At 46.0% G+C, this 25784-nt stretch overlaps 1 protein-coding gene across 5 annotated transcripts in view; it reads left to right on the plus strand.

Annotated features, from left to right (window-relative positions):
* ANKFN1 (ankyrin repeat and fibronectin type III domain containing 1) overlaps positions 1-25784 on the plus strand; it is a 1208371-nt gene that overhangs the window by 525662 nt on the left and 656925 nt on the right. For all 5 annotated transcript variants that reach the window (XM_063961280.1, XM_063961279.1, XM_063961282.1 and 2 more), the window contains one exon: positions 2630-2727. In XM_063961280.1, the coding sequence (XP_063817350.1) occupies positions 2630-2727 (98 nt within the window). The remainder of the gene's footprint in view (positions 1-2629; positions 2728-25784) is intronic.

Raw genomic sequence — 25784 nt, forward strand, 5'->3', positions numbered from 1 at the left:
TGAATGTGTGAGATTGTGGAGACCAAAAAGATGCCACAATCTAACAGCAAAATGGAAATGCCTTTGAAAGGAAAAGTTTCAGCTTACATGCCCTGGGACACCATGATGGATAAACACTTTCTGCACCCATAAATGACAACGCTGCTTTAAAGAGCATAGGGGGTCATTCCGAGTTGTTCGCTCGGTAAATTTCATTGCATCGCAGCGATTTTCCGCTTAGTGCGTATGTGCAATGTCCGCACTGCGACTGCGCCAAGTAAATTTGCTATGAAGTTAGGATTTTTACTCACGGCTTTTTCTTCGCTCAGGCGATCGTAATGTGATTGACAGGAAATGGGTGTTACTGGGCGGAAACAGCCCGTTTTAAGGGCGTGTGGGAAAAAACGCTACCGTTTCCGGAAAAAACGCGGGAGTGGCTGGAGAAACGGAGGAGTGTCTGGGCGAACGCTGGGTGTGTTTGTGACGTCAAACCAGGAACGACAAGCACTGAACTGATCGCAGATGCCGAGTAAGTCTGAAGCTACTCTGAAACTGCTAAGAAGTATGTAATCGCAATATTGCGAATACATCGTTCGCAATTTTAACAAGCTAAGATTCACTCCCAGTAGGCGGCGGCTTAGCGTGTGCAATACTGCTAAAATCGCCTTGCGAGCGAACAACTCGGAATGAGGGCCATTATTTTGAAACATTACATACAGTATACACGCTGTGTAGATTACTATTGCAGAATAAAACATCACACTTCCATGTCCGATAGATCCAGCTATGGAACAGTTTTGCATGGGAAAGCCAGATGAACTGTATACTAGTTTACATAATACAGTAATTAGACTACTTGAGTACAAACCAATTGAAGTCTTTAGATTTCATTTAAGTCAAAGTGGTAGACTTTATGACACCTTTCATAAATACTGATATGCAAAATTTATTTTCCTGTCATTTCTGCTATCTTTATAAGGAAGAGTAAGATGGATAGCAACAGTGCTTTGTCTTCCCTTCAACTGTAAATCTTGCAGGATATAGGCTATTTTTCCACCATACCTGTAAATTCTAAAATTGTTATGGCTGCTGTTATATTGTAATGCCTGTCATCAAAGATCTAGAATAATGTGATGTCTACTGCCAGGAATCTATTATAGTGTGAGACCTGACATCAAGAATCCATCGCAGTGTGAGGTTTGTTGCCATCAGGACCTACAGTATCTAGATTTCACAATAGTATGAGGTCATCGCAAGACAATAATGATGTCTTGATAATTATCTGTATTTGGGCAACCTGCGATTAGGCACTTTATTAGGGCAGTCAAAATGTTTTATTGTCATTGCAGTCATTTTCTGGCTCCTGATTAGATATCAGCCCCCTTCCCCCTATATTCTATCACTAGGCTTCTGCATTTCAGCTACATTATAGTGCAGCGAGACTTACAGTAAGTGGCCCAGGACCTTCAGCCATGCTAGGATCACAATGGAATAAGGATGTATGCAGTGCTTAAAAATGGTCCTAGAGAGGTGGTGGAACTCACCCCCTCGGCACCCATGCAATAAAGGTATTGCGTGTGCCGTAGGTGCGCGCCCCCAAAAGGGGCATGGTCACACAATAGTATCCCCAATTAAAATGATGCCACACAGTAGCACAATCTTATTCACATTACACTACATAGTAGTGTCCCTTATTCATGTTATGACACACATTAGTGTACTTTATACACAAAGCCCACAGTAGTAGCACCCCTAATACACATAATGCCCACAGTAGTAGCACCCCGTAATACACATAATGCCCAGAGCAGTAGTGCCCCTTATACAATGCCCACAGTTGTAGTGCCCCTTATGCAATGTCCACTGTACTGGTAGTGCCCACAGTGGTAGTGCCCCTTATATAGAGCCCATAGTAGTGGTGCCCCTTATGCAATGCCCCCAGTGGTAGTGCCCCTTATGTCCCCAGGATTGGTGCCCCTTATGAAGTGCCCCCTTTACAATGCCCTCATTAGTAGTGCCCCCAGTAGTAATGCCCTTAATGATGAAAATTTTTAGACTATTAATTATGATTCTAAAAAAATTGAAAGGAAATGCAGTGCTAATACATAGCCTTTTATTATGTTCTTGTATTCTTTTAGCGATCTAGCTGGGTCACTCACCAGCCGTGAGATATGTTACACCCCCATGATTCAGTAATGATCAATTCTCCTGCATCGCCATGTTCAATAGTGAGTTGCCTATAGTACTGAGAGTCACAATTGTCCTGTCTCATTTGGAAGTGTTATAAAAGGAGGTCCTAATACCATATTTTTATGTGATTTGTTGTTGGAGTTTGACTAAACTTCTTTATGTCAGTATTTCAGTTTAATTTTACAGTATGTCAACAATATAAAACTTTTCAGGCAATATTTACCCATGGAGACAGACAGAGTTCAGCTGAGTAGATGGTCAAGCTGTGCTGATCTATAAGGTGTGGGAGCTGTTGCCATGAGCATAACACTGCTATGTAATTTTCCTTTTTTTTAATAAAATGCTATCTACAGTATGTTTTAATATGTGCGAGGAGAAAAAACAGAAACTTTTCTATGTAAGCGATGTTGCAGAACCAGACTTGCTGATACTCTCTAATTGGTATTCTCCTTCTTTATAGTGGACTGGAGCACCTCGTCAGACTTCTCTCCCTTGGTCGGGGAAGTTATTGTGGAAAATCTGCAGTCTTTGAAGTGCACGGTGACAGGTCTTACTATGGTAAATACCAATTTAACCAATCAAGCCCCTGCTCTTGCCATGGGATTCCATATGCACGCCCTCAATGGTAATCATACTCCATCCTTTACCTTGATGCATGGATTAACATTGATTTATGGGATATATTTGGAAGCATTTTATTACTTTCCGCATATTAGGGAAAAATGAATGTCACCTTTGAAATGAAAGCTTCTGTATCTCTCATAGCCTTGGTTGATGTATAGAATAGTTGATGTATATTTACCTAAAAGCCTCAGAAATTCACTGTTGGCCATGAAAAGTGTATAGCTCTTGCTTTTAAAGTTCCCAGTTTGCATACCTCCCAACATGACCCTCTCTGGGAGGGACACAATGCTCTGCTTCTGGACTTTTCCTTAATTTATGATTGCCATCATCTGTTTTGAACAGGTTAATGGATAAGAAAGGTGTTTCAGCACAGGTGATGGCAATCATAAATTAAGAGAAAAGTCCAGGAGCAGAACATTGTGTCCCTTCTGGAGAGGGTCATGTTGGGAGGTATGAGTTTGTGATTATAGCTCCAGCTTCTCAGGTTCCCACTCTGTGATTATAGCTACTGCTTCCCAGATTCACACTCTGTGATGATTATAGCACCTGCTTCTCAGGTTCCCACTCTGTGATTACATACCCTCCAACATGACCCGCCCCACTAGGTACAAAATGCTCTGTTTCTGGACTTCCCTCTTAATTTATTATTGCAATCCCCTGTGAAGAAACAGCTTTCTTATCATTTAACTAGTTCAACACAGGTGATGGAAATCATAAATTAAGAGGAAAGTCCAGGAACAGAGCATTTTGTACCTAGTGGGGCGGGTCATGTTGGAGGGTCTGTGATTATAACTCCAGCTTCTCAGGATTTTACTATCTGATTATAGCTCCTGCATGTTCCCACTCTATGATTATACACTACAGTAGCGCCTGCTTCCCAGATTCCCACTCTGTGATTATAGCTCCTGCTTTTTAAGTTCCCTCTCTGTGATTATAGCTCCTGCTTCCCATGTTCCCACTCTGTGACTATAGCTCCTGCTTCTCATGTTCCTTTTCTGTGATTATAGCTCCTGCTTCTCAGATTCCCACTCTGTGATTATAGCTCCTGCTTCTCAGATTCCTATTCTGTGATTATAGCTCCTGCTTTTCAAGTTCGCTATTTGTGATTATAGCTCCAGCTTCTCAGGTTCCCACTCTGTGATTATAGCTACTGCTTCCCAGATTCACACTCTGTGATTATAGCTCCAGCTTCTCAGGTTCCCACTCTGTGATTATAGCTACTGCTTCCCAGATTCACACTCTGTGATTATAGCTCCTGCTTCTCATGTTCCCACTATGTGATTATAGCTCCTGATTCTCGTGTTCCCACTCTGTGACACTGATTATAGCACCTGCTTCTCAGATCCCACTCTGTGATTATAGCTCCTGCTTTTTAAGTTCCCTCTCTGTGATTATAGCTCCTGCTTCCCATGTTCCCACTCTGTGACTATAGCTCCTGCTTCTCGTGTTCCTTTTCTGTGATTATAGCTCCTGCTTCTCAGATTCCCACTCTGTGATTATAGCTCCTGCTTCTCAGATTCCTATTCTGTGATTATAGCTCCTGCTTTTCAAGTTCGCTATTTGTGATTATAGCTCCAGCTTCTCAGGTTCCCACTCTGTGATTATAGCTACTGCTTCCCAGATTCACACTCTGTGATTATAGCTCCTGCTTCTCATGTTCCCACTATGTGATTATAGCTCCTGCTTCTCGTGTTCCCACTCTGTGATTATAGCACCTGCTTCTCAGATCCCACTCTGTGATTATAGCTCCTGTGTCTCAGGTTCCCACTATGTGATTATAACTCCTGCTTCTCAGGTTCCCACTCTGTGATTATAGCTCCAGCTTCTCAGATTTTTACTCTCTGATTATAGCTCCTGCAGGTTCCCACTCTCTGCGTGACGTCACATGCGACCGCCACGATTGGGAAGATGGCGGCAGGTCTCCTGCAGGTGCATCTAAGCTGCGACAGCAGGAGGCTTCCTATTTTTCTGCTAACAATCAGAAATTGTGATGTGATCGCAATTTTTGCTCGTTGAAGGGGGGAGGCTCCGCTCCAAAGGATAGCAAATGCTAATTAGCAGAATTTGCTATCCTTACTAAATTATGCCCATAATCTGTCCCCCCTCATATAAACATGGTACTACTGTATGTAATCACCATCAAGCACTATGATTGCAATGAGCGGTGATATGTGGTCTTATGTAAATCATGTATTAATTGCTAATACAGGGCAGAAGACATAAATGTAACTCCTAACAATTGATAAGCATATAGTATCAATTATATAATCTGATTTTCTGACTGCAGCTTTATATCACCAGTTAGTCTAAACACAATCTTGGAATAATCTGAACTTTATTAATGTACAGTAAAAAGTTAAAACTAGCTCATGATATCATCAAATTCAATTTAGTAAATATAAGCATGAAGTAAAAAGCGAAAATACTATTATTGCCATGTCAAATGCATTAGCGTCTAATAGAGTCTGAACTGTGTAATATATGGCTGGGAACTGTATCCATCACTGTCTTTAAAGACTGGAAAGGAGCTGTGGCGGCTCAGCGATTGCAGAACTTAATGATGATAGATTGCCCTCAAAGGTGCACTGTAATTAAAGGATTGTGGGTGTATTATTTCAACAGTCATGTATCTTGTAGTGCTCAAATGTCCATTTTGGAGCTGCTTTAAAGATTAAGGGGTCTATTTACTAAGCCTTATATGGAGATAAAGTGGACGGAGATAATGTACCAGCCAATCAGCTCCTAACTGCCATGTCACAGGCTGGGTTTGAAAAATGTCAGTTGGAAGCTGATTGGCTGGTACTTTATCTCTGTCCACTTTATCTCCATATAAGGCTTAGTAAATAAACCCCTTAGTTTGTACACTAATACAGTTCACATTGTTCCAGTGTTGTTTGCATTATGGTCCATATGTGTATAGATTGGGTGTGATAGGATTTACCGGTGTTTGGGATGCCGGCAGTCAGAAGACCGGCCGCTGCATCCCGGTTGAGAGAATCTGACAGGGTGTAGGTAAGTATGCTTACCTTTCCCCAATACCCCCATAACTCTCTCTTTCTGTAGCCAAAACATCCCCGGGCTGCCGATAGATGTGCATAGCTGCATTTAATTATGAATGCCTCTGATCTGCCGTGCTCCTGCACAGATGCTGCCTCTCGATGTGCACACTTATTGGCTTAAAAAGAAAGAAAATGGCGATATGGCAAAGTATGGCATTACATCTTCCTGATACTGGGTCATTTTATTTTAGTACATACATTTAAATCCAGAGATTATTCTGACCATTGTTTCCATTGCACACTACATACTGTATAGAGTATTTGACTGTTGAACACATTTTGACAAAAGAATGCCAAATAACCAGATGTATATATCTCTTTAGTGTGTATAGATCAGGAGAGCAGAGTAGTTATGCGAGTGATACATTTATGGCCGGAGTCCCGTTTTGCCGATTTGATCCACCGATCGGCAATTCGACGACCCCCGCGGTCGTTCATCATTGGTTTTCCATCGTTTTTCATTGCAAGTCAATTTGTACGGTAACGATCACCATTCAGATCGATCATCGTCCAAATCGCTGACATCGCTAAATGTTAAGGGCCCTTTAGACATCGGGAAGGTGGGGTTCAGTTTAGGCACCACCAGGGTGAGGTTAGTGTTAGGCACTAAGGGAGGAAGTTACCGTTAGGCTGTGGGAATGGAGGGTTAGGGGGTAGGGAAGAGGAGGAAACATACTTACCTCGCACCAGTCGGAATTTCACACTTCCGGATTTCGGCGTTGGTATTGTGACTGCCGGCATCCCGTCCGGCGGTCAATCATACTGTTGCCGTAAATTCTGCATATTAGCAATCTCTTTGGAAACCTATTGTATGGGGGCTGCTTTTGCAATCGAAAGTGGGATCACAGCTGATATTGCCTATATTTGCTATAGTTTGCCATATTACATACATTACAGATGATACTTAATATTTGTGGGTAACCCCCAGTTTTTGGGAGATTTCATGCAAGTATTCTTTGATAAATAGGTGCCTTAATCTTAAAGTCAGCCTTTAGAGATATCAGCAGATTCTTATAGGAAATGTCAGTGGTGCAAGTAGAAATATTTTCTTAGTGTTACTGAGTGTGCTGGAAAATGGGCGTGGTCACGTGTCATGAGGGGACTTGCCACATGAAACTAGGAGGAGTGGCTACATTACACTAGGGGTGTGGCCAAACAGCATAGTCCCTTTTCTTTGCACTCTGGAAGCAAGGCTAGAAATATATAGTACTGCCTCCAGTATACTAGAAATATATAGTAATAACCCCAGTATAATAGAAATATATTGTAATGCCCCCAGAATAATAGAAATATATTGTAATGCCAAAAAGTAATAACTATACATAGTAATACACCCATTATAACAGGAATATATACTGCAGTAGTGTCCCCGGTATAATAGAAATATATAGTAGTTTCCCACATTACAATATAAATATATAGTAATGCCCCATAATAATAGACATATACAGTTGTGTCCCACATTACAAAATAAATATATAGTAATGCTCCCATAATAACAGAAATATGTAGTAATGTCCACATTACTGTAGAAATATATATGCTCCATAATAATATACATATATAGTAGTGCCCCACATTACAATACAGATATATAATAGTGCCCCCATAATAATAGAAATATATATTAGTGTCCACATTATATTACGTAATTAATTACCCCACACAGTGAAGCCAGAGACATGCCCAGCAGCCCAGCCTGTGAAGAATAAAAGCCGCTCAGTGCCAATGAGTCACTCAAGCCAAGTGAAGGGAAACAGCTGGACACTGGGAAAAATAAGATTTTACTTACCAGTAAATCTATTTCTCGTAGTCCGTAGTGGATGCTGGGGACTCCGTAAGGACCATGGGGAATAGACGGGCTCCGCAGGAGACATGGGCACTTTAAGAAAGAATTTAGATTCTGGTGTGCTCTGGCTCCTCCCTCTATGTCCCTCCTCCAGACCTCAGTTAGAGAAACTGTGCCCGGAAGAGCTGACAGTACAAGGAAAGGATTTTGGGAATCCAGGGTAAGACTCATACCAGCCACACCAATCACGCCGTATAACTTGTGATAAACTTACCCAGTTAACAGTATGAACAACAACAGAGCATCAGATAAACCCTGATGCAACTATAACTTAGCCCTTATTTAAGCAATAACTATATACTACAAGCATTGCAGAAAAAGTCCGCACTTGGGACGGGCGCCCAGCATCCACTACGGACTACGAGAAATAGATTTACCGGTAAGTAAAATCTTATTTTCTCTAACGTCCTAGTGGATGCTGGGGACTCCGTAAGGACCATGGGGATTATACCAAAGCTCCCAAACGGGCGGGAGAGTGCGGATGACTCTGCAGCACCGAATGAGCAAACACAAGGTCCTCCTCAGCCAGGGTATCAAACTTGTAGAACCTTGCAAAGATGTTTGAACCTGACCAAGTAGCCGCTCGGCAAAGCTGTAATGCCGAGACCCCTCGGGCAGCCGCCCAAGAAGAGCCCACCTTCCTTGTGGAATGGGCTTTAACTGATTTAGGCAGCGGCAACCAAGCCGCAGAATGAGCCTGCTGATTCGTGTTACAGATCCAGCGAGCAATAGTTTTCTTTGAAGCAGGCGCCCCAAGCTTGTTGGAAGCATACAGGATAAACAAAGATTCTGTTTTCCTGACCTTAGCCGTTCTGGCTACATAAACCTTCAAAGCCCTGACCACATCCAGTGACTCAGAATCCTCCAAGTCAGAAGTAGCCACAGGCACCACAATAGGTTGGTTTATATGAAAGGATGAAACCACCATGTTGATGTGGAGGCAAGTGTCCTGACTTGACCACAGACCCTGGAAATTTCTTCCCTGTGTGACTGCCCCCCACCCTCGGAGGCTTGCATCCGTGGTCACCAGGACCCAGTCCTGAATGCCGAATCTGCGGCCCTCGAGGAGGTGAGCACTCTGCAGCCACCATAGGAGAGACACCCTGGTCCTGGGGGATAGGGTGATTAACCGATGCATCTGAAGATGTGATCCGAACCATTTGTCCAGTAGATCCCATTGAAAGGTCCTCGCATGGAACCTGCCAAAGGGAATGGCCTCGTATGATGCAACCATCTTTCCCAGGACTCGCGTGTAGTGATGAGCGGATTCGGTTTTACTCGGTTTTACTCGGTTTTACTCGGTTCTCAAAACGGCATCTTATTGGCTCACGGATGTCACGTGTTTTGGATAGCCAATAAGATGCCATTTTGAGAACCGAGTAAAACCGAGTAAAACCGAGTAAAACCGAACCTCGCTCATCACTACTCGCGTGCAGTGCATACTTGCCTACCTGACCCTCTCCATGAGGGAGAAAATGCTCTGTTCCTGGACTTTCCTGGTAATGTATGATTGCCATCACCTGTGGTGAGCTAGTTAATTGATAAGAAAGGTGTTTCACCACAGGTGATGGCAATCATAAATTACCAGGAAAGTCCAGGAACAGAGCATTTTCTCCCTCATGGAGAGGGTCAGGTAGGCAAGTATGGTGCAGTGATGCACCGACACCTGTTTTGGTTTCAATAGGTTTCTGACCAGTGTCATGAGCTCTTGAGCCTTCTCCATCGGGAGGTAAACCCTCTTCCGGTCTGTGTCCAGAATCATGCCCAGGAAGGGCAGACGAGTCGTAGGAATCAACTGCGACTTTGGAATATTTAGAATCCAGCCGTGTTGCCGTAACACTTCCAGAGAGCGTGCTACGCTGATCAGCAACTGCTCTCTGGACCTCGCCTTTATGAGGAGATCGTCCAAGTATAGGATAATTGTGACCCCTTGCTTCCGCAGGAGTACCATCATGTCTGCCATTACCTTGGTAAATATTCTCGGTGCCGTGGAGAGACCAAACGGCAACGTCTGAAATTGGTAATGACAATCCTGTACCACAAACCTGAGGTACGCCTGATGAGGTGGATAAATGGGGACATGAAGGTATGCATCCTTTATGTCCAGTGACACCATAAAATCCCCCCCTTCCAGGCTTGCGATGACCACTCTGAGCGATTCCATCTTGAACTTGAACCTTTTCAGGTATATGTTCAGGGATTTTAAATTCAATATGGGTCTGACCGAACCGTCCGGTTTCGGTACCACAAACATGGTCGAATAATAACCCTTTCCTCGTTGAAGGAGGGGAACCTTGACCACCACCTGTTGAAGATACAATTTGTGAATTGCAGCTAACACTAATTCCCTATCTAAGGGGGAAGCTGGCAGGGCCGACTTGAGGTATCTGTGAGGGGGCATCTCTTCGAATTCCAGCTTGTATCCCTGAGACACAATATCTATTGCCCAGGGATCCACCTGTGGCTGAAATTTCGGAGACGCGCCCCCACCGGGCCTGGCTCCGCCTGTGGAGCCCCAGCGTCATGTGGTGGATTTTGTAGAGGCCGGGGAGGACTTCTGTTCTTGGGAACTAGCTGTGTTGTGCAGCTTCTTTCCTCTGCCCCTGCCTCTGGCAAGAAAGGACGCACCTCGGACTTTCTTGCCTTTTTGTGATCGAAAGGACTGCATTTGGTAATACAGTGCTTTCTTAGGCTGTGAGGAAACATATGGCAAAAAATTTGACTTTCCAGCAATAGCTGTGGAGACCAGGTCCGAGAGACCCTCCCCAAACAATTCCTCACCCTTGTAAGGTAAAACCTCCATGTGCCTTTTTGAGTCGGCATCACCTGTCCATTGCCGAGTCCACAGGACCCTTCTGGCAAAAATTGACATTGCATTTACTCTAGAGCCCAGTAGGCAAATGTCTCTTTGAGCATCTCTCATATATAGGCTTGCGTCTTTTATATGCCCCAGGGTCATTAATATAGTATCCTTGTCTAAGGTAACAAGTTCCTCAGATAAGGTATCCGTCCATGATGCTACAGCACTACACACCCACGCCGACATAATTGCCGGCCTTAGTTAGGTACCTGAATGTGTATAAATGGACTTCAGGGTACCCTCTTGCTTTCTATCCGCAGCATCTTTTAGGGTGGCCGTATCCTGTGACGGCAGGGCTACCCTCTTGGATAAGCGTGTTAAAGCTTTGTCCACCCTAGGGGAGGATTCCCAGCGTAACCTGTTCGTTGGCGGGAAGGGATACGCCATAAGCATCCGTTTGGAAATCTGCAGTTTTTTATCTGGAGATTCCCAAGCCTTTTCACATAACTCATTTAGCTCGTGTGAAGGGGGGAAGGTCACCACCTGCCTTTTTTCCCCATACATATGAACCCTCTTGTCAGGGACTGGGGTTTCCTCTGTGATGTGCAACACATCCTTAATTGCTATAATCATATAACGGATGGATTTAGCCAATTTAGGCTGTAACTTTGCATCATCGTAATCGACACTGGAGTCAGAATACATGTCGGTATCTGTGTCAACAATCTGGGATAGTGGGCGCTTCTGAGACCCTGACGGCCTCTGCGACATAGGATCAGACACGGGCTGAGACCCTGACTGTCCTAAGGTTTCAGCTTTATCCAACCTTTTATGCAAGGAATTAACATTATCATTTAAAACCTTCCACATATCCATCCAATCAGGTGTCGGCGCCGTCGGCAGAAACACCACATTCATTTGCTCCTGCTCTGTTTCCACATAGCCTTCCTCGTCAAACATGTCGACACAAGCATACCGACACACCACACACACAGGGGATGCAAGACCGTTTCCCCACAAGGCCCTTTGGAGAGACAGAGAGAGAGAGTATGCCAGCACACACCCCAGCACTATATAACCCAGGAATCACACAGTAACTTAGTGTTACCCAGTAGCCGCTGTAATAATGATTTTTGCGCCTAATTATGTGCCCCCCCTCTCTTTTTTACCCTCTTCTACCCTGTATCTGCAGGGGAGTGTCTGTGGAGCTTCCTCTCAGTGGAGCTGTGGAGAAAAAATGGCGCTGGTGAGTGCTGAGGAAGAAGCCCTGCCCCCTCAGCGGCGGGCTTCTGTCCCGCGTTTATGTACAATATTATGGCGGGGGCTCATACATATATACAGTGCCCAACTGTATATATGTCAAACTTTTGCCAGGAGGTCCTAATTGCTGCCCAGGGCGCCCCCCCCCCCCCCCCCCTGCGCCCTGCACCCTACAGTGACCGGAGTATGTGGGTGTAGTGTGGGAGCAATGGCGCACAGCTGCAGTGCTGTGCGCTACCTCAGTGAAGACTGGAGTCTTCTGCCGCCGATTTTGAAGTCTTCTTGCTTCTTTCACCCGGCTTCTGTCTTCCGGCTCTGCGAGGGGGACGGCGGCGCGGCTCCGGGATCGGACGATGAGGGTGAGATCCTGTGTACGATCCCTCTGGAGCTAATGGTGTCCAGTAGCCTAAGAAGCAGGACTTATCTGCAGAGAGTAGGGCTGCTTCTCTCCCCTCAGTCCCACGATGCAGGGAGTCTGTTGCCAGCAGAGCTCCCTGAAAATAAAAAAAAACCTAACAAAATACTTTCTTACAGCAAGCTCAGGAGAGCTCACTGAACAGCACCCAGCTCGTCCGGGCACAGATTCAAATAGGAGGAGGGACATAGAGGGAAGAGCCAGAGCACACCAGAATCTAAATTCTTTCTTAAAGTGCCCATGTCTCCTGCGGAACCCGTCTTTTCCCCATGGTCCTTACGGAGTCCCCAGCATCCACTAGGACGTTAGAGAAAGGCATATAGCCCAGTCCCCAGTCTCCTCTCTTCGTGTCAGCTGCGGCCGCCAAGAGAGGAAGCATGATGTGATCTCATGACGTCACCGTTGCGCTAGCTGTAGCCCTCACAAAGTGGGAGGCGCCGTCATGCTGCCGAACACCATGGTCTCGTTGCTCGGCAGCGCATTATAATTGCGATAATAGCAGTCACAGGTTCAAAGTGTGCAGTGGGTGGTACTGCGCACCTGCTGCCAAATTTTTAAGGGTACTCCGTACCCAAGCGTACCTGCATACTTGCACCACTGTGAAATGTGCACCTGATGTCATACATAAGTATTCATCAATTTTTTTTATACATCAATAAATGTTCTATGCTCATGATATATGCTACCCACATGCATTCCTCAGATGGATTTAATGCTTTCATGTGTTTGTGAAAAAAGGCTGCTTTAGGGCTGATTTGCTTATATTAATGAGAGAATATGGCATGACTAATATTTAATCCTCACATAAGTTTATCTCTGTACTGTTTTCCCTTGCAGAAAGGAACATTGAGATTTAAATGCCTTTCGCTATAACTGTTTGTAGTAGGTTGTTAATTTTTTATTAAGATATTGCCTTCAGAACAAAAATGGATTAAAGTAGTTTAATATGTGAAAGTGATTTGTTATTGAAGGGGAACAATTGTTTTCCAGTCATACTGTATATTGTAATATACGTTTAAGGAATCAGTGGCATGTCATGTAGTTGTTAGATTTTTCTGCAGCTATCATCATCATCATCATAGTTACCTGTAAAATGCACCAAGTATAGACTAGTGCAGGTGTGCCCTGATATATGGATAGGGGATGGTTGTACTGCGAACATTTTTACAAATGTGCATATGGTAGAATATACTCATTTATTCAATGCGGCAGCTATTACAACCAATTTTTTTAAACTTAGCATCAGGCCCAAAAAAATCATGATATAGAACAGATACAAATGATGTACACAAAAGAAGTGGGACATGGGTCAAAAGGTAGAGAGGGCACTACACATGAAAGGTTACAGTCTAAAATGGTAGGGGCTAAGCTGAAACAAAATTAGATATCAGACAGTGGAAAGAAGAAGATGCAGAGAGAGAGAGAGGGTGGGATGTACTAAAAGAAAACTGCCACCAAAACCCAGAAAATGCATGTTTTCAGACTTTGGCTGCATTTCCCATATGTACCAATGGGATGTAGTTGCTTTACCAGCAGTCGAGATCCCGGCGCGCAGGATACTGATGCCGGAATCCCGACCGCTTACAATGCCGGCAGTCAGAATGCCGGCAAACAGGCACTACTCCTACTCGTGGGTGTCCACGAAACACATAGAGCGGGAAAAGAACCTGTGGCGAGCGCAGCGAGCCACCGAGCACGCAAGGGCCTCTGTTGCGCTCACCCGTCCCCCCCCTCCCTCCCACGCCATTCTGGCGGCCGGAATCCTGTGGTCGGGATGCTGACCTTCGGGATCCCGACCGCCGGCATTACAGCTCCCACCCATACCAAGCACTGGAATGCGATGCATATTGGGGATTGGATGCAGTGGGTGATGCCTATGGGCTTCTTTCCACAAATCCCCTTGTGAGGGATCCAACTAGATTCCTCCCAGCATCCCCGATGCCGCCGGGTCACTCTGCTCATGCCGAAAGTTACCCTTATCAGGAGAGCTGTCCTTTGCAATACTAATTGCATACGTAAGTACAGCACATATGCAATTAATTTGTAGACAGTACGTGGAGGGATGTACCGCATTGCATATGCAATGCTCAGTACATCTCAACCAGAGAGAGGAGTCTCAGGAAGGCAAAAGAAAAAGGAGGATCCCGCACCAGACTAAGGGAGTTATTTAGTGGTGCAAGTAGAAAAAAATTCTTAGTGGCACTGTGTGTGCATGCCGAAGGCGCGTGCACCAATGAAAGGGTGTGGCCAAATGCCCCCGTGTGGGGGCATGGCCAATTAAAATGGGGATGTAATACACATATGGGGGGGAGGCGTGATATACATATGACCCCAATAGTGCAGTGCCAGATACACATATGCCCCCAATAGTGCCAGATACAAATATACACCCAGTAGTGCAGTGCCAAATATACATATGCCCCCAGAGTGCCAGATATGCCCCCACAGTGCCAGATACAAATATGCCCCCACAGGGCCAGATATGCCCCCACAGTGCTAAATATGCCCCCACAGTGCCAGATATACATATGCCCCCACAGTGCCAGATACACATATGCGCCGACAGTGCCAGATATGCACCCACAGTGCCAGGTACACACATGTCCCCACAGTGCCAGATACACACATGCCCCGACAGTGCCAGATATGCACCCACAGTGCCAGGTACACACATGTTCCCACAGTGCCAGGAACACACATATGCCCCCACAGTGCCAGGAACACACATGCCCCCCAGTGCTGCTCACAGCTAACGTTGCTGCTGTGTGTCTGAGGGGAGCAGAGCACAGCATGCACCTCTCCTAACCCTTAGTGCGGTCCCCGGTGGTGACATTTATCTCAAATCAGGCACTGGTTCATGAGTTAATCAAAGCTCGTGGTCCAGTAGCCAATCAGGAGCTGCCGCTGCCAGTCCGCAAGCTCTGATTGGCTAATGAACCGGCGCCTCATTTGAGATACACGCTGCCACTGCTGGAGACCGGACTGAGCACTGAGGGTCAAAAGAGTTGCGTACTGCGTTCTCCTCCCCTCACACATAGTGTGGCTGCAAGCAAGGTGCTCGGGCCAGTGGTACTGAGTATTGGCTATCAATTTCTTACCGGTACGCAGTACTGCCTCGTACCACCATACTTGTAGTACTGGGGTTTTCTCATACGTCCTAGAGGATGCTGGGGACGCTTCAAGAACCATGGGGTATAGACGGGATCCGCAGGAGACATGGGCACTTTAAGACTTTGCAAGGGGTGTGAACTGGCTCCTCCCTCTATGCCCCTCCTCCAGACTCCAGTTTAGAATCTGTGCCAAGGCAGACTGGATGCACAACTGAGGAGCTCTACAAAGTTTCTCGGAAAATACTTTATGTTAGGTTTTTTATTTTCAGGGAGGCTGTTGGCAACGGTCTCCCTGCATCGTGGGACTTAGGGGAGAGAAGTCAGACCTACTTCTAGGGAGTTTAAAGGCTCTGCTTCTTGGCTACAGGACACCATTAGCTCCTGAGGGTTTGGAACACTAGATACGCTTAGGGGTTCATCCCGCCGTCACCCCCCTTGCAGAGCCAGAAGTCAGAAGACAGGTGAGTAGAAGAAGATAGAAGACTTCAGTTGCTGCTTTTTTGAGGTATCGCACAGCGATCGCGCTGCACGCCATGCTACCATACACAGCGGCACGGCAGGGTGCAGGGGGGGGGGCGCCCTGGGCAGCATTATAAAACCTCTTTTCTCAGGCTGGAAGAGTGTAATTGTAGTACCTGGGCACTAAATTCGAACCCCCGCCAGCATTATTTGTTTAAGAAAGAGCGGGCTGAAGCGCGCCATGAAGGGGGCGGGGCTTAGCCCTCACAGCTCTCCTCAGCGCCATTTTCTCTCCAGAGCTGCAGAGACGCTGGTCCTTCCTCACCGCTGCTAACAAGTAACAGGGTGCAAATGGTCCTTCCTCACCGCTGCTAACAAGTAACAGGGTGCAAAACAGGGGCGGGGGGGGGGGGGGGGGCACAGCAAATTTGGTGCTTAATTAAGCGCTGCAGGGTCTGAGGCATTTTATATAAGGTTTCAGAGCCGGGACAGGCGCTGGGGTGTGAGCTGGCAAACTCCCTCTGTGTTTCTCTGACAGGCTTTACTGTGGGTCTGTCCCCCTTTTCTTTGGCCCAGTGTGTCTGTGGGTGTCAGTACAGGTGTGTCGGCATGTCTGAGGCGGAGTGCTCTTGCCAGGAGGAGACTGTGTTGGGGGCAGAAACGGCTGTGGGAGTGACCCTGTCGGCACCGCCGACTCCTGACTGGGTGAATGTGTTGAATGCTTTGAATGCTAATGTGGCTCTTATTAATAAGAGATTAGATAAATCTGAGTCTTAGAACCAGGTATGGAAGAAATCTGTGGAGGATGTGTTATCACAGGTTCAGACCCCCTCGGGGTCACATAAACGTTCGTTTGCTCAGTTAGCGGACACAGATACCGACACGGACACTGACTCCAGTGTCGACTATAGTGATACTAGATTAGACCCAAAATTGACAAAAAGCATTCAGTACATGATTGTGACAATAAAAGACGTGTTGCATATCACCGAGGACCCTGCGGTTCCTGATACTAGGGTCTGTATGTTTAAGGGAAAGAAACCTGAGGTAACGTTTACTCCCTCTCATGAACTGAATGCCCTTTTTGAAAAAATGTGGGAAAATCCTGATAGAAAGTTTCTGATTCCCAAAAGGATTCAAATGGCGTATCTGTTCCCCTCTGGGAATAGAGAGAAGTGGGAGTCACCTCCCATTGTAGACAAGGCGCTGTCATGGTTGTCTAAAAAGGTGGCTTTACCGTCTACTGACACGGCAGCCCTTAAGGATCCTGCGGATCATAGACAGGAAAATACGCTAAAATCCATTTACGTCACCACAGGTACACTACTCAGACCAGCTATTGCATCTGCGTGGGTGAGTAGTGCTATAGAAAAGTGGGCAGATAACTTGTCATCTGATATAGATACCCTGGATAGGGAGGCCATCCTTTTAACGCTAGGTTATATCAGGGACGCTGCAGCCTACTTAAAGGAAGCGGCGAGAGATATTGGCCTCTTGGGATCAAGGGCAAATGCCATGGCAGTCTCAGCTAGGAGAGCATTGTGTATTCATCAATGGAATGCTGATGCTGACTCTAAGAAAGCTATGGAGTCTCTACCGTATAAAGGTGGTGTATTGTTTGGTGAAGGTCTCGCTGAGTTGGAATCTACGGCTACCGCGGGTAAGTCGTCATTTTTGCCTTATGTTCCTCCACAACAAAAGAAAGCTCACCCCTTGCAGTTGCAGTCCTTTCGGCCAAATAAATACAAAAAAGGCCGAGGTTATTCCTTCCTTGCTAATAGAGGAAGAGGGAAAGGTAAAAGATCTCCGGCCATGGCAGATTCTCAGGAGCAGAAGTCCTCCCCGGCTTCCGCCAAATCCACTGCATGACGCTGGGGCTCCTCTGGGGGAGTCTGCACCGGTGGGGGCACGTCTCAAACTTTTCAGTCATTTCTGGGCTCGTTCGGCCCTAGACCCGTGGATTCTAGAAATAGTGTCCCAGGGGTACAAACTGGAGTTTCAAGACGTGCCCCCTCAACGTTTTTTTCAAATCAGCCTTACCAGCTTCTCTTCCAAACAGGGAGGTAGTATGCGAGGCAATACAAAAGTTGTGTCGGAATCAAGTTATTGTCAGGGTTCCCCCGGCACAACAGGGAGAAGGCTTTTATTCAAGCCTGTTTGTGGTCCCGAAGCCGGACGGCTCAGTCAGACCAATTCTGAACCTAAAATCCCTCAATTTTTACCTAAGAAAATTCAAATTCAAGATGGAATCTCTCCGAGCAGTGATCTCCAGTCTCGAGGAAGGGGATTTCATGGTGTCGGTCGACATAAAGGATGCCTACTTACACATCCCCATATATCCTCCGCATCAGGCTTACCTGCGGTTTGCTACTCAGGAATGTCATTACCAATTTCAGACGCTGCCGTTTGGTCTATCCACGGCTCCGAGGATTTTCACCAAGGTAATGGCGGAAATGATGGTTCTCCTTCGCAAGCAAGGAGTCACAATTATTCCTTACCTGGACGATCTCCTGATAAAGGCGAGGTCCAAAAACAAGCTGGAGCAGGTCATTGGCTCCTCAACCAGCCGAAGTCACAGTTGAATCCGACAAAGCGGCTGTTGTTTTTGGGAATGATTCTGGACACGGAATTACAGAGAATTTTTCTTCCAGAAAAGAAGGCTCTGGAAATTCAGAGTTTGGTCAAACAAATTCTGAAACCAGCGAGAGTATCAATTCATCAATGCACTCGGCTGCTGGGAAAGATGGTGGCGGCCTACGAGGCCATTTCATTTGGCAGATTCCATGCCAGGGTGTTTCAGTGGGATCTATTGGACAAGTGGTCCGGATCTCATCTGCACATACACCGGAAAATAATCCTATCCTCCAAGACCAGAATCTCACTCCTGTGGTGGCTGCACAGCTCTCACCTCCTAGAGGGACGCAGGTTCGCGATCCAGGACTGGATCCTAGTAACCACGGATGCGAGTCTCCGAGGCTGGGGAGCAGTCACACAGGGGGAAAACTTCAAGGGAAAATGGTCAAGCCAGGAAGTTTGTCTACACATAAACGTTCTGGAGTTAAGGGACATTTACAACGGCCTACTTCAGGTGGAACGTCTTCTTTGCAACAGGCCCGTCCTAATACAATCAGACAATATAACAGCAGTAGCACATATAAACCGCCAGGGTGAAACAAAGAGCAGGGCGGCAATGGCAGAGGCCACAAAAATTCTCCGCTGGGCAGAAAGACATACAAGTGCTCTGTCAGTGATCTTTATTCCAGGAGTGGACAACTGGGAAGCAGACTTCCTCAGCAGACACGATCTCCATCCAGGGGAGTGGGGTCTTCATCAAGAGGTTTTCACAGAAGTGACAAGTCTTTGGGGAATTCCTCAAATAGACATGATGGCGTCTCGCCTCAACAAGAAACTTCAGAGATATTGTTCCAGGTCGAGGAACCCTCAAGCAATAGCAGTGGACGTGCTGGTAACACCATGGGTGTTTCAGTCGGTGTACGTGTTTCCTCCGCTGCCACTCATTCCAATGGTGTTAAAGATCATAAGAAGAACAAAGGTTCAGGTGATCCTCATTGCTCTGGACTGGCCAAGGAGGGCTTGGTATCCAGATCTTCAGGAATTACTCATAAGAGATCCCTGGCCTCTTCCTCTACGAGAGGATCTGTTATAGCAGGGGCCGTGCGTGTACCATGACTTACCGCGGCTACATTTGACGGCTTGGCGGTTGAACGCCATATCCTAGCCCAGTGAAGTTATTCCCACACTTCTTCAGGCTAGAAAAGGAGTAACGTCTAAACATTATCACCGTATTTGGAGGAAATATGTGTCTTGGTGTGAATCCAAGAAGGCTCCTACGGAAGAATTTCAGCTAGGGCGTTTTCTCCATTTCCTGCAAGCAGGTGTGGATGCGGGTCTAAAGTTAGGCTCGATTAAAGTACAAATTTCGGCCTTATCGGTTTTCTTTCAGAAACAATTGGCTTCCTTTCCAGAAGTTCAGACTTTTGTGAAAGGAGTTTTCCACATCCAACCTCTATTTGTGCCCCCAGTGGCACCATGGGACCTTAACGTGGTGTTGCATTTTCTTCAATCACATTGGTTTGAACCTTTACAAAAGGTTGAGTTAAAATTTCTCACTTAGAAAGTGGTCCTGCTTTTGGCCTTAGCATCCGCAAGGCGGGTGTCTGAGTTAGCGGCTTTGTCTCACAAGAGTCCTTATTTAATCTTCCATGAGGATAGAGCGGAGTTGAGGACTCGTCAACAATTTCTGCCGAAGGTGGTTTCATCGTTCCACATGAACCAGCCTATTGTGGTACCAGTGGCTACTGACGCCTTCGAGGAGTCAAAATCTGTCGATGTTGTCAGAGCCTTGAAGATTTATGTCGCCAGAACGGCTCAACTTAGGAAAACGGAAGCTCTGTTTGTCCTGTATGCTGCCAACAAGATTGGAACGCCTGTTTCAAAGCAGACTATTGCGCACTGGATCTGCAATACGATTCAGCATGCTCATTCTACGGCTGTTACCGAAATCAGTGAAGGCCCACTCTACCAGGAAAGTGGGCTCATCCTGGGCGGCTGCCCGAGGAGTCTCGGCATTACAACTCTGCCGAGCAGCTACTCGGTCGGGTTCAAACACTTTTGCGAAATTTTACAAGTTTGATACCTTGGCTGATGAGGACCTCATGTTTGGTCAATCGGTGCTGCAGAGTCATCCGTACTCTCCCGCCCATTTTAGAGCTTTGGTATAAACCCCATGGTTCTTGAAGCGTCCCCAGCATCCTCTAGGACGTATGAGAAAATAGGATTTTAATACCTATCGGTAAATCCTTTTCTCTTAGGGGGTCATTCCGAGTTGTTCGCTCGCTAGCAGATTTTAGCAGCATTGCACACGCTAGGCCGCCGCCCTCTGGGAGTGTATTTTAGCTTAGCAGAATTGCGAACGAAAGATTAGCAGAATTGTGAATAGAAAATTCTTAGCAGTTTCTGAGTAGCTCGAGACTTACTCCTACACTGCGATCAGCTCATGCCGTTTCGTTCCTGGTTTGACGTCACATACACGCCCTGCGTTCGGCCAGCCACTCCCCCGTTTCTCCAGCCACTCCCGCGTTTTATCCTGGAACGCCTGCATTTTTCCGCACACTCCCAGAAAACGGTCAGTTTCCGCCCAGAAACACCCACTTCCTGTCAATCACACTCCGATCACTTCAACGATGGAAATTCTTCGTTCAGACGTGAGTAAATCTACTAAGTTTTGTGCTAAAATACTTCGCGCATGCGCACTGCGTACCATGCGCATGCGCAATTTCGCCTTAATCGACCCGTTGCGAAAATCGGCAACGAGCGAACAACTCGGAATGACCCCCTTAGTCCGTAGAGGATGCTGGGCAGCCGTCCCAGTGCAGACTCTATCTGCAGTTATTAGTTATTAGTTATGTTTACACACAAGGTGTGTTATGTTGTAGTCAGCCTGTTGCTGACATTGTTCATGCCGTTGACTGGGTTTCTGTTAAATGCCATCTTGTACGGCGTGCTTGTGTTGTGAGCTGGTATGTATCTCACCTTAGTTAACAATAAATCCTTTCCTCGAAATGTCCGTCTCCCTGGGCACAGTTCCTATAACTGGAGTCTGGAGGAGGGGCATAGAGGGAGGAGCCAGTTCACACCCCTTTCAAAGTCTTAAAGTGCCCATGTCTCCTGCGGATCCCGTCTATACCCCATGGTTCTTGAAGCGTCCCCAGCATCCTCTACGGACCAAGAGAAAAGGATTTACCGGTAGGTATTAAAATCCTATTATTTACAGTTGATAGCAAATCAAGAAAGAACACTAATAAGCAAAACCATGTTGCACTGCAGGGGGGCAGATGTAACATATGCCCAGAGAGTTAGATTGGGGTGGGGTGTGTTCAAACTGAAATCTGAATTGCAGTGTAAAAATAAAGCAGCCAGTATTTACAGTGCCTTGCTAAAGTATTGACTCTCCTTTGCATTTTTCATGTTTTGTCGCCTCACAACCTGGAATTAAAATGGATTGTTTGACAGTTTGCATCATTTCATTCACAGAACATGGCTACAACTTTGAAGACGTTTTTATTTTTCATTGTGAAGCAAATAACAAATAGGAAAAAATAACAGAAAAATTCAGCGTGCATAACTATTCACCCCCCTAAAGTCAGTACTTTGTAGAGCCACCTTTTGCGGCAATTACAGCTGCAAGTCGCTTTGCATAAGTTTCTATGAGCTTGCCACATCTTGCCACTGGGATTTTTGCCCATTCCTCAAGGCAAAACTGCTCCAGGTCCTTCATGTTGGATGGTTTCCGCATGTGAACAGCAATCTTCAAGTCTGACCACAGATTCTCAATTGGATTGAGATCTGGGCTTTGACTAGGCCATTCCAACACTTTTAAATGTTTCCCCTTAAACCACTCGAGTGTTGCTTTAGCAGTATGCATCGGGTCATTGTCCTGCTGGAAGGTGAACTTCCATCCCAGTCTTAAATCACAGGCAGACTGAAACAGGATTTGTTCAAGAATATCCCTGTATTTAGCACCATCTATCTTTCCCTTGACTCGAAACAGTTTCCCAGTCCCTGCTGCTGAAAAGCATCCCCACAGCATGATGCTGCCACCACCATGTTTCACTGTGGGGATGGTGTTCTTGGGGTGGTGGGATGTGTTGGGTTTGCGCCAGACATAGCGTTTTCCTTGGTGGCCGAAAAGTTCAATTTTAGTCTCATCTGGACAGAGCACCTTCCTCCATACATTTGGGGAGTCGTCCACATGCCTTTTGGCAAACTCAAAATGTGCCTTCTTATTTTTAACACTAGGTAATGGCATTTTTCTGGCCACTCTTCCATAAAGCCCAGCTCTATGGAGTGTACTGCTTATTGTGGTCACATGCGCAGATACACCAGTCTCTGCTATGGAACTCTGCAGCTCCTTCAGGGTTACCTTTGGTCTCTGTGCTGCCTCTCTGATTAATGCCCTCCTTGCCCGGTCTGTGAGTTTTGGTGGTTGGCCCTCTCTTGGCTGATTTGTTGTGGTACCATGTTCTTTCCATTTGAAGATGATGGATTTGATGGTGCTCCTGGGGATCATCAAAGATTTTGATATTTTTTTATAACACAACCCTGACTTATAGTTCTCAACAACTTTGTCCCTGACTTGTTTGGAGAGCTCCTTGGTCTTCATGGTGTGATGCCTCTTGCTTAGTGGTGTTGCAGCCTCGGGGGCCTTTCAGAAAAGGTGTTTTTATACTGACAGATCATGTGACACTTACATTGCACACATGTGGACTTCAGTTCACTAATTATGTGACTTCTGAAGGTAATTGGTTGCACCAGAACTTTTGAGGGGCTTCATAGCAAAGGGGATGAATACATATGCACATGCTAATTTTTACATATTTATTTATAAAAATTCTTTGTTATATAAATTTTTCTCATTTCACTTCACCAACTTAGGGGTAAATTTACTAAGATTCGTATTTTCCGGTTTGAGGTCAAAGTTCAATCACGAATGACATCGCAAGTGTAAATTTGCAACTTTTTGAATTTATTACGGCTAATTTACTAAGTTGTCATTATCTGCATTTTCCGTTTTTCCGATGTCGATGTCATTCGTTTTTTTAGGCAGTGTTTTACGTGAGTGACTTGTAAAACACTGCCGACTTTAATACAATGAATCTCGGCCGGATCTGAGAGATCCGTGCTGGGCTTCATTGTGCACCTTGTAAAATAAATAAATAAATATTTAGACTTCAAAAAAAAATTGCGTGGGGTCCCCCCTCCTAAGCAAAACCAGCCTCGGGCTCTTTGAGCCGGTCCTGGTTGCAAAAATATGGGGAAAAAATTGACAGGGGTTCCCCCATATTTAAACAACCAGCACCGGGCTCTGCGCCTGGTCCTGGTTCCAAAAATACGGGGGACAAAAAGCGTAGGGGTCCCCCGTATTTTTGAAACCAGCACCGGGCTCCACTAGCTGGACAGATAATGCCACAGCCGGGGTCACTTTTATACAGCGCCCTGCGGCCGTGGCATTAAATACCCAACTAGTCACCCCTGGCCAGGGTACCCTGGAGGAGTGGGAACCCCTTCAATCAAGGGGTCCCCCCCCCTCCAGCCACACAAGGGCCAGGGGTGAAGCCCGAGGCTGTCCCCTCCATCCATGGGCTGCGGATGGGAGGCTGATAGCCTTTGTTGAAAGTGTTGAATATTGTTTTTAGTAGCAGTACTACAAGTCCCAGCAAGCCTCCCCCGCAAGCTGGTACTTGGAGAACCACAAGTACCAGCATGCGGCGGAAAACCGGGCCCGCTGGTACCTGTAGTACTACTACTAAAAAAATACCCCAATAAAAACATAAGACACACACCTTGAAAGTATAACTTTAATGCATACATCCACACCACCATATACACATACTTACCTTATGTTCACACGAGGGTCGGTCCTCTTCTCCATGTAGAATCCATGGTGTACCTGTTGAAAAAATTATACTCACAAAATCCAGGGTAGAAGGCTCTTCTGCTTTTAATCCATTTGTAATCCAGGTACTTGTCAAAATAAAAAATGGACACCCGACCTCGCACTGAAAGGGGCCCCATGTTTTCACATGGGACCCCTTTCCCCGAATGCCAGGAACCCCCTCTGACTTATGTCTAAGAGGGTTCCATCAGCCAATCAGGGAACACCACGTTGTGGCATCCTCCTGATCGGCTGTGTGCTCCTGTACTGTATGACAGGCGGCACACGGCAGTGTTACAATGTAGCGCCTATGCGCTCCATTGTAACCAATGGTGGGAACTTTGTGGTCAGCGGGTGACCGAAAGTAACCTCACCGCTGACCACAAAGTTCCCACCATTGGTTACAATGGAGCGCATAGGCGCTACATTGTAACACTGCCGTGTGCCGCCTGTCAGTCAGTACAGGAGCACACAGCCGATCAGGAGGGTGCTACAACGTGGCGCTCCCTGATTGGCTGAAGAAACCCACTTAGACATAAGTCAGAGGGGGTTTCTGGCATTCGGGGATAGGGGTCCCATGTGAAAACATGGGGCCCCTTTCAGTTCGTGGTCGGGTGTCCGTTTTTTTATTTTTACAAGTACGTGGATTACAAATGGATTACCCGAGGAGCCCTCAACACAGGATTTGGTGAGTTGAATTTTTTCAACAGGTACACCATGGATTCTACATGGAGAAGAGGACCGACCCTCGTGTGAACATAAGGTAAGTATGTGTATATGGTGGTGTGTATGTATGCATTAAAGTTATACTTTCAAGGTGTGTGTGTTATGTCTTTATTGGGGTATTTTTTTAGTAGCAGTACTACAGGTACCAGCGGGCCCGGTTTTCCGCCGCATGCTGGTACTTGTGGTTCTCCAAGTACCAGCTTGGAGGCTTGCTGGGACTTGTAGTACTACAGGTTGAGTATCCCATATCCAAATATTCCGAAATACGGAATATTACGAAATACGGACTTTTTTTGAGTGAGAGTGAGATAGTGAAACCTTTGTTTTTTGATGGCTCAATGTACACAAACTTTGTTTAATACACAAAGTTATTAAAAATATTGTATTAAATGACCTTCAGGCTGTGTGTATAAGGTGTATATGAAACATAAATGAATTGTGTAAATGTAGACACACTTTGTTTAATGCACAAAGTTATAAAAAATATTGGCTAAAACTACCTTCAGGCTGTGTGTATAAGGTGTATATGTAACATAAATGTATTCTGTGCTTAGATTTAGGTCCCATCACCATGATATCTCATTATGGTATGCAATTATTCCAAAATACGGAAAAATCCGATATCCAAAATACCTCTGGTCCCAAGCATTTTGGATAAGGGAGACTCAACCTGTACTACTAAAAACAATATTCATAACTTACAACAAAGGCTATCAGCCCCCCATCCGCAGCCCATTGGATGGGGGTGACAGCCTCGGGCTTCACCCCTGGCCCTTGGGTGGCTGGAGGGGGGGGACCCCTTGATTTAAGGGGTTCCCACTCCTCCAGGGTACCCCGGCCAGGGGTGACTAGTTGGGT

Source organism: Pseudophryne corroboree, chromosome 3 (assembly GCF_028390025.1).
Source record: "Pseudophryne corroboree isolate aPseCor3 chromosome 3, aPseCor3.hap2, whole genome shotgun sequence".
In the NCBI taxonomy this organism is placed as follows: domain Eukaryota; kingdom Metazoa; phylum Chordata; class Amphibia; order Anura; family Myobatrachidae; genus Pseudophryne; species Pseudophryne corroboree.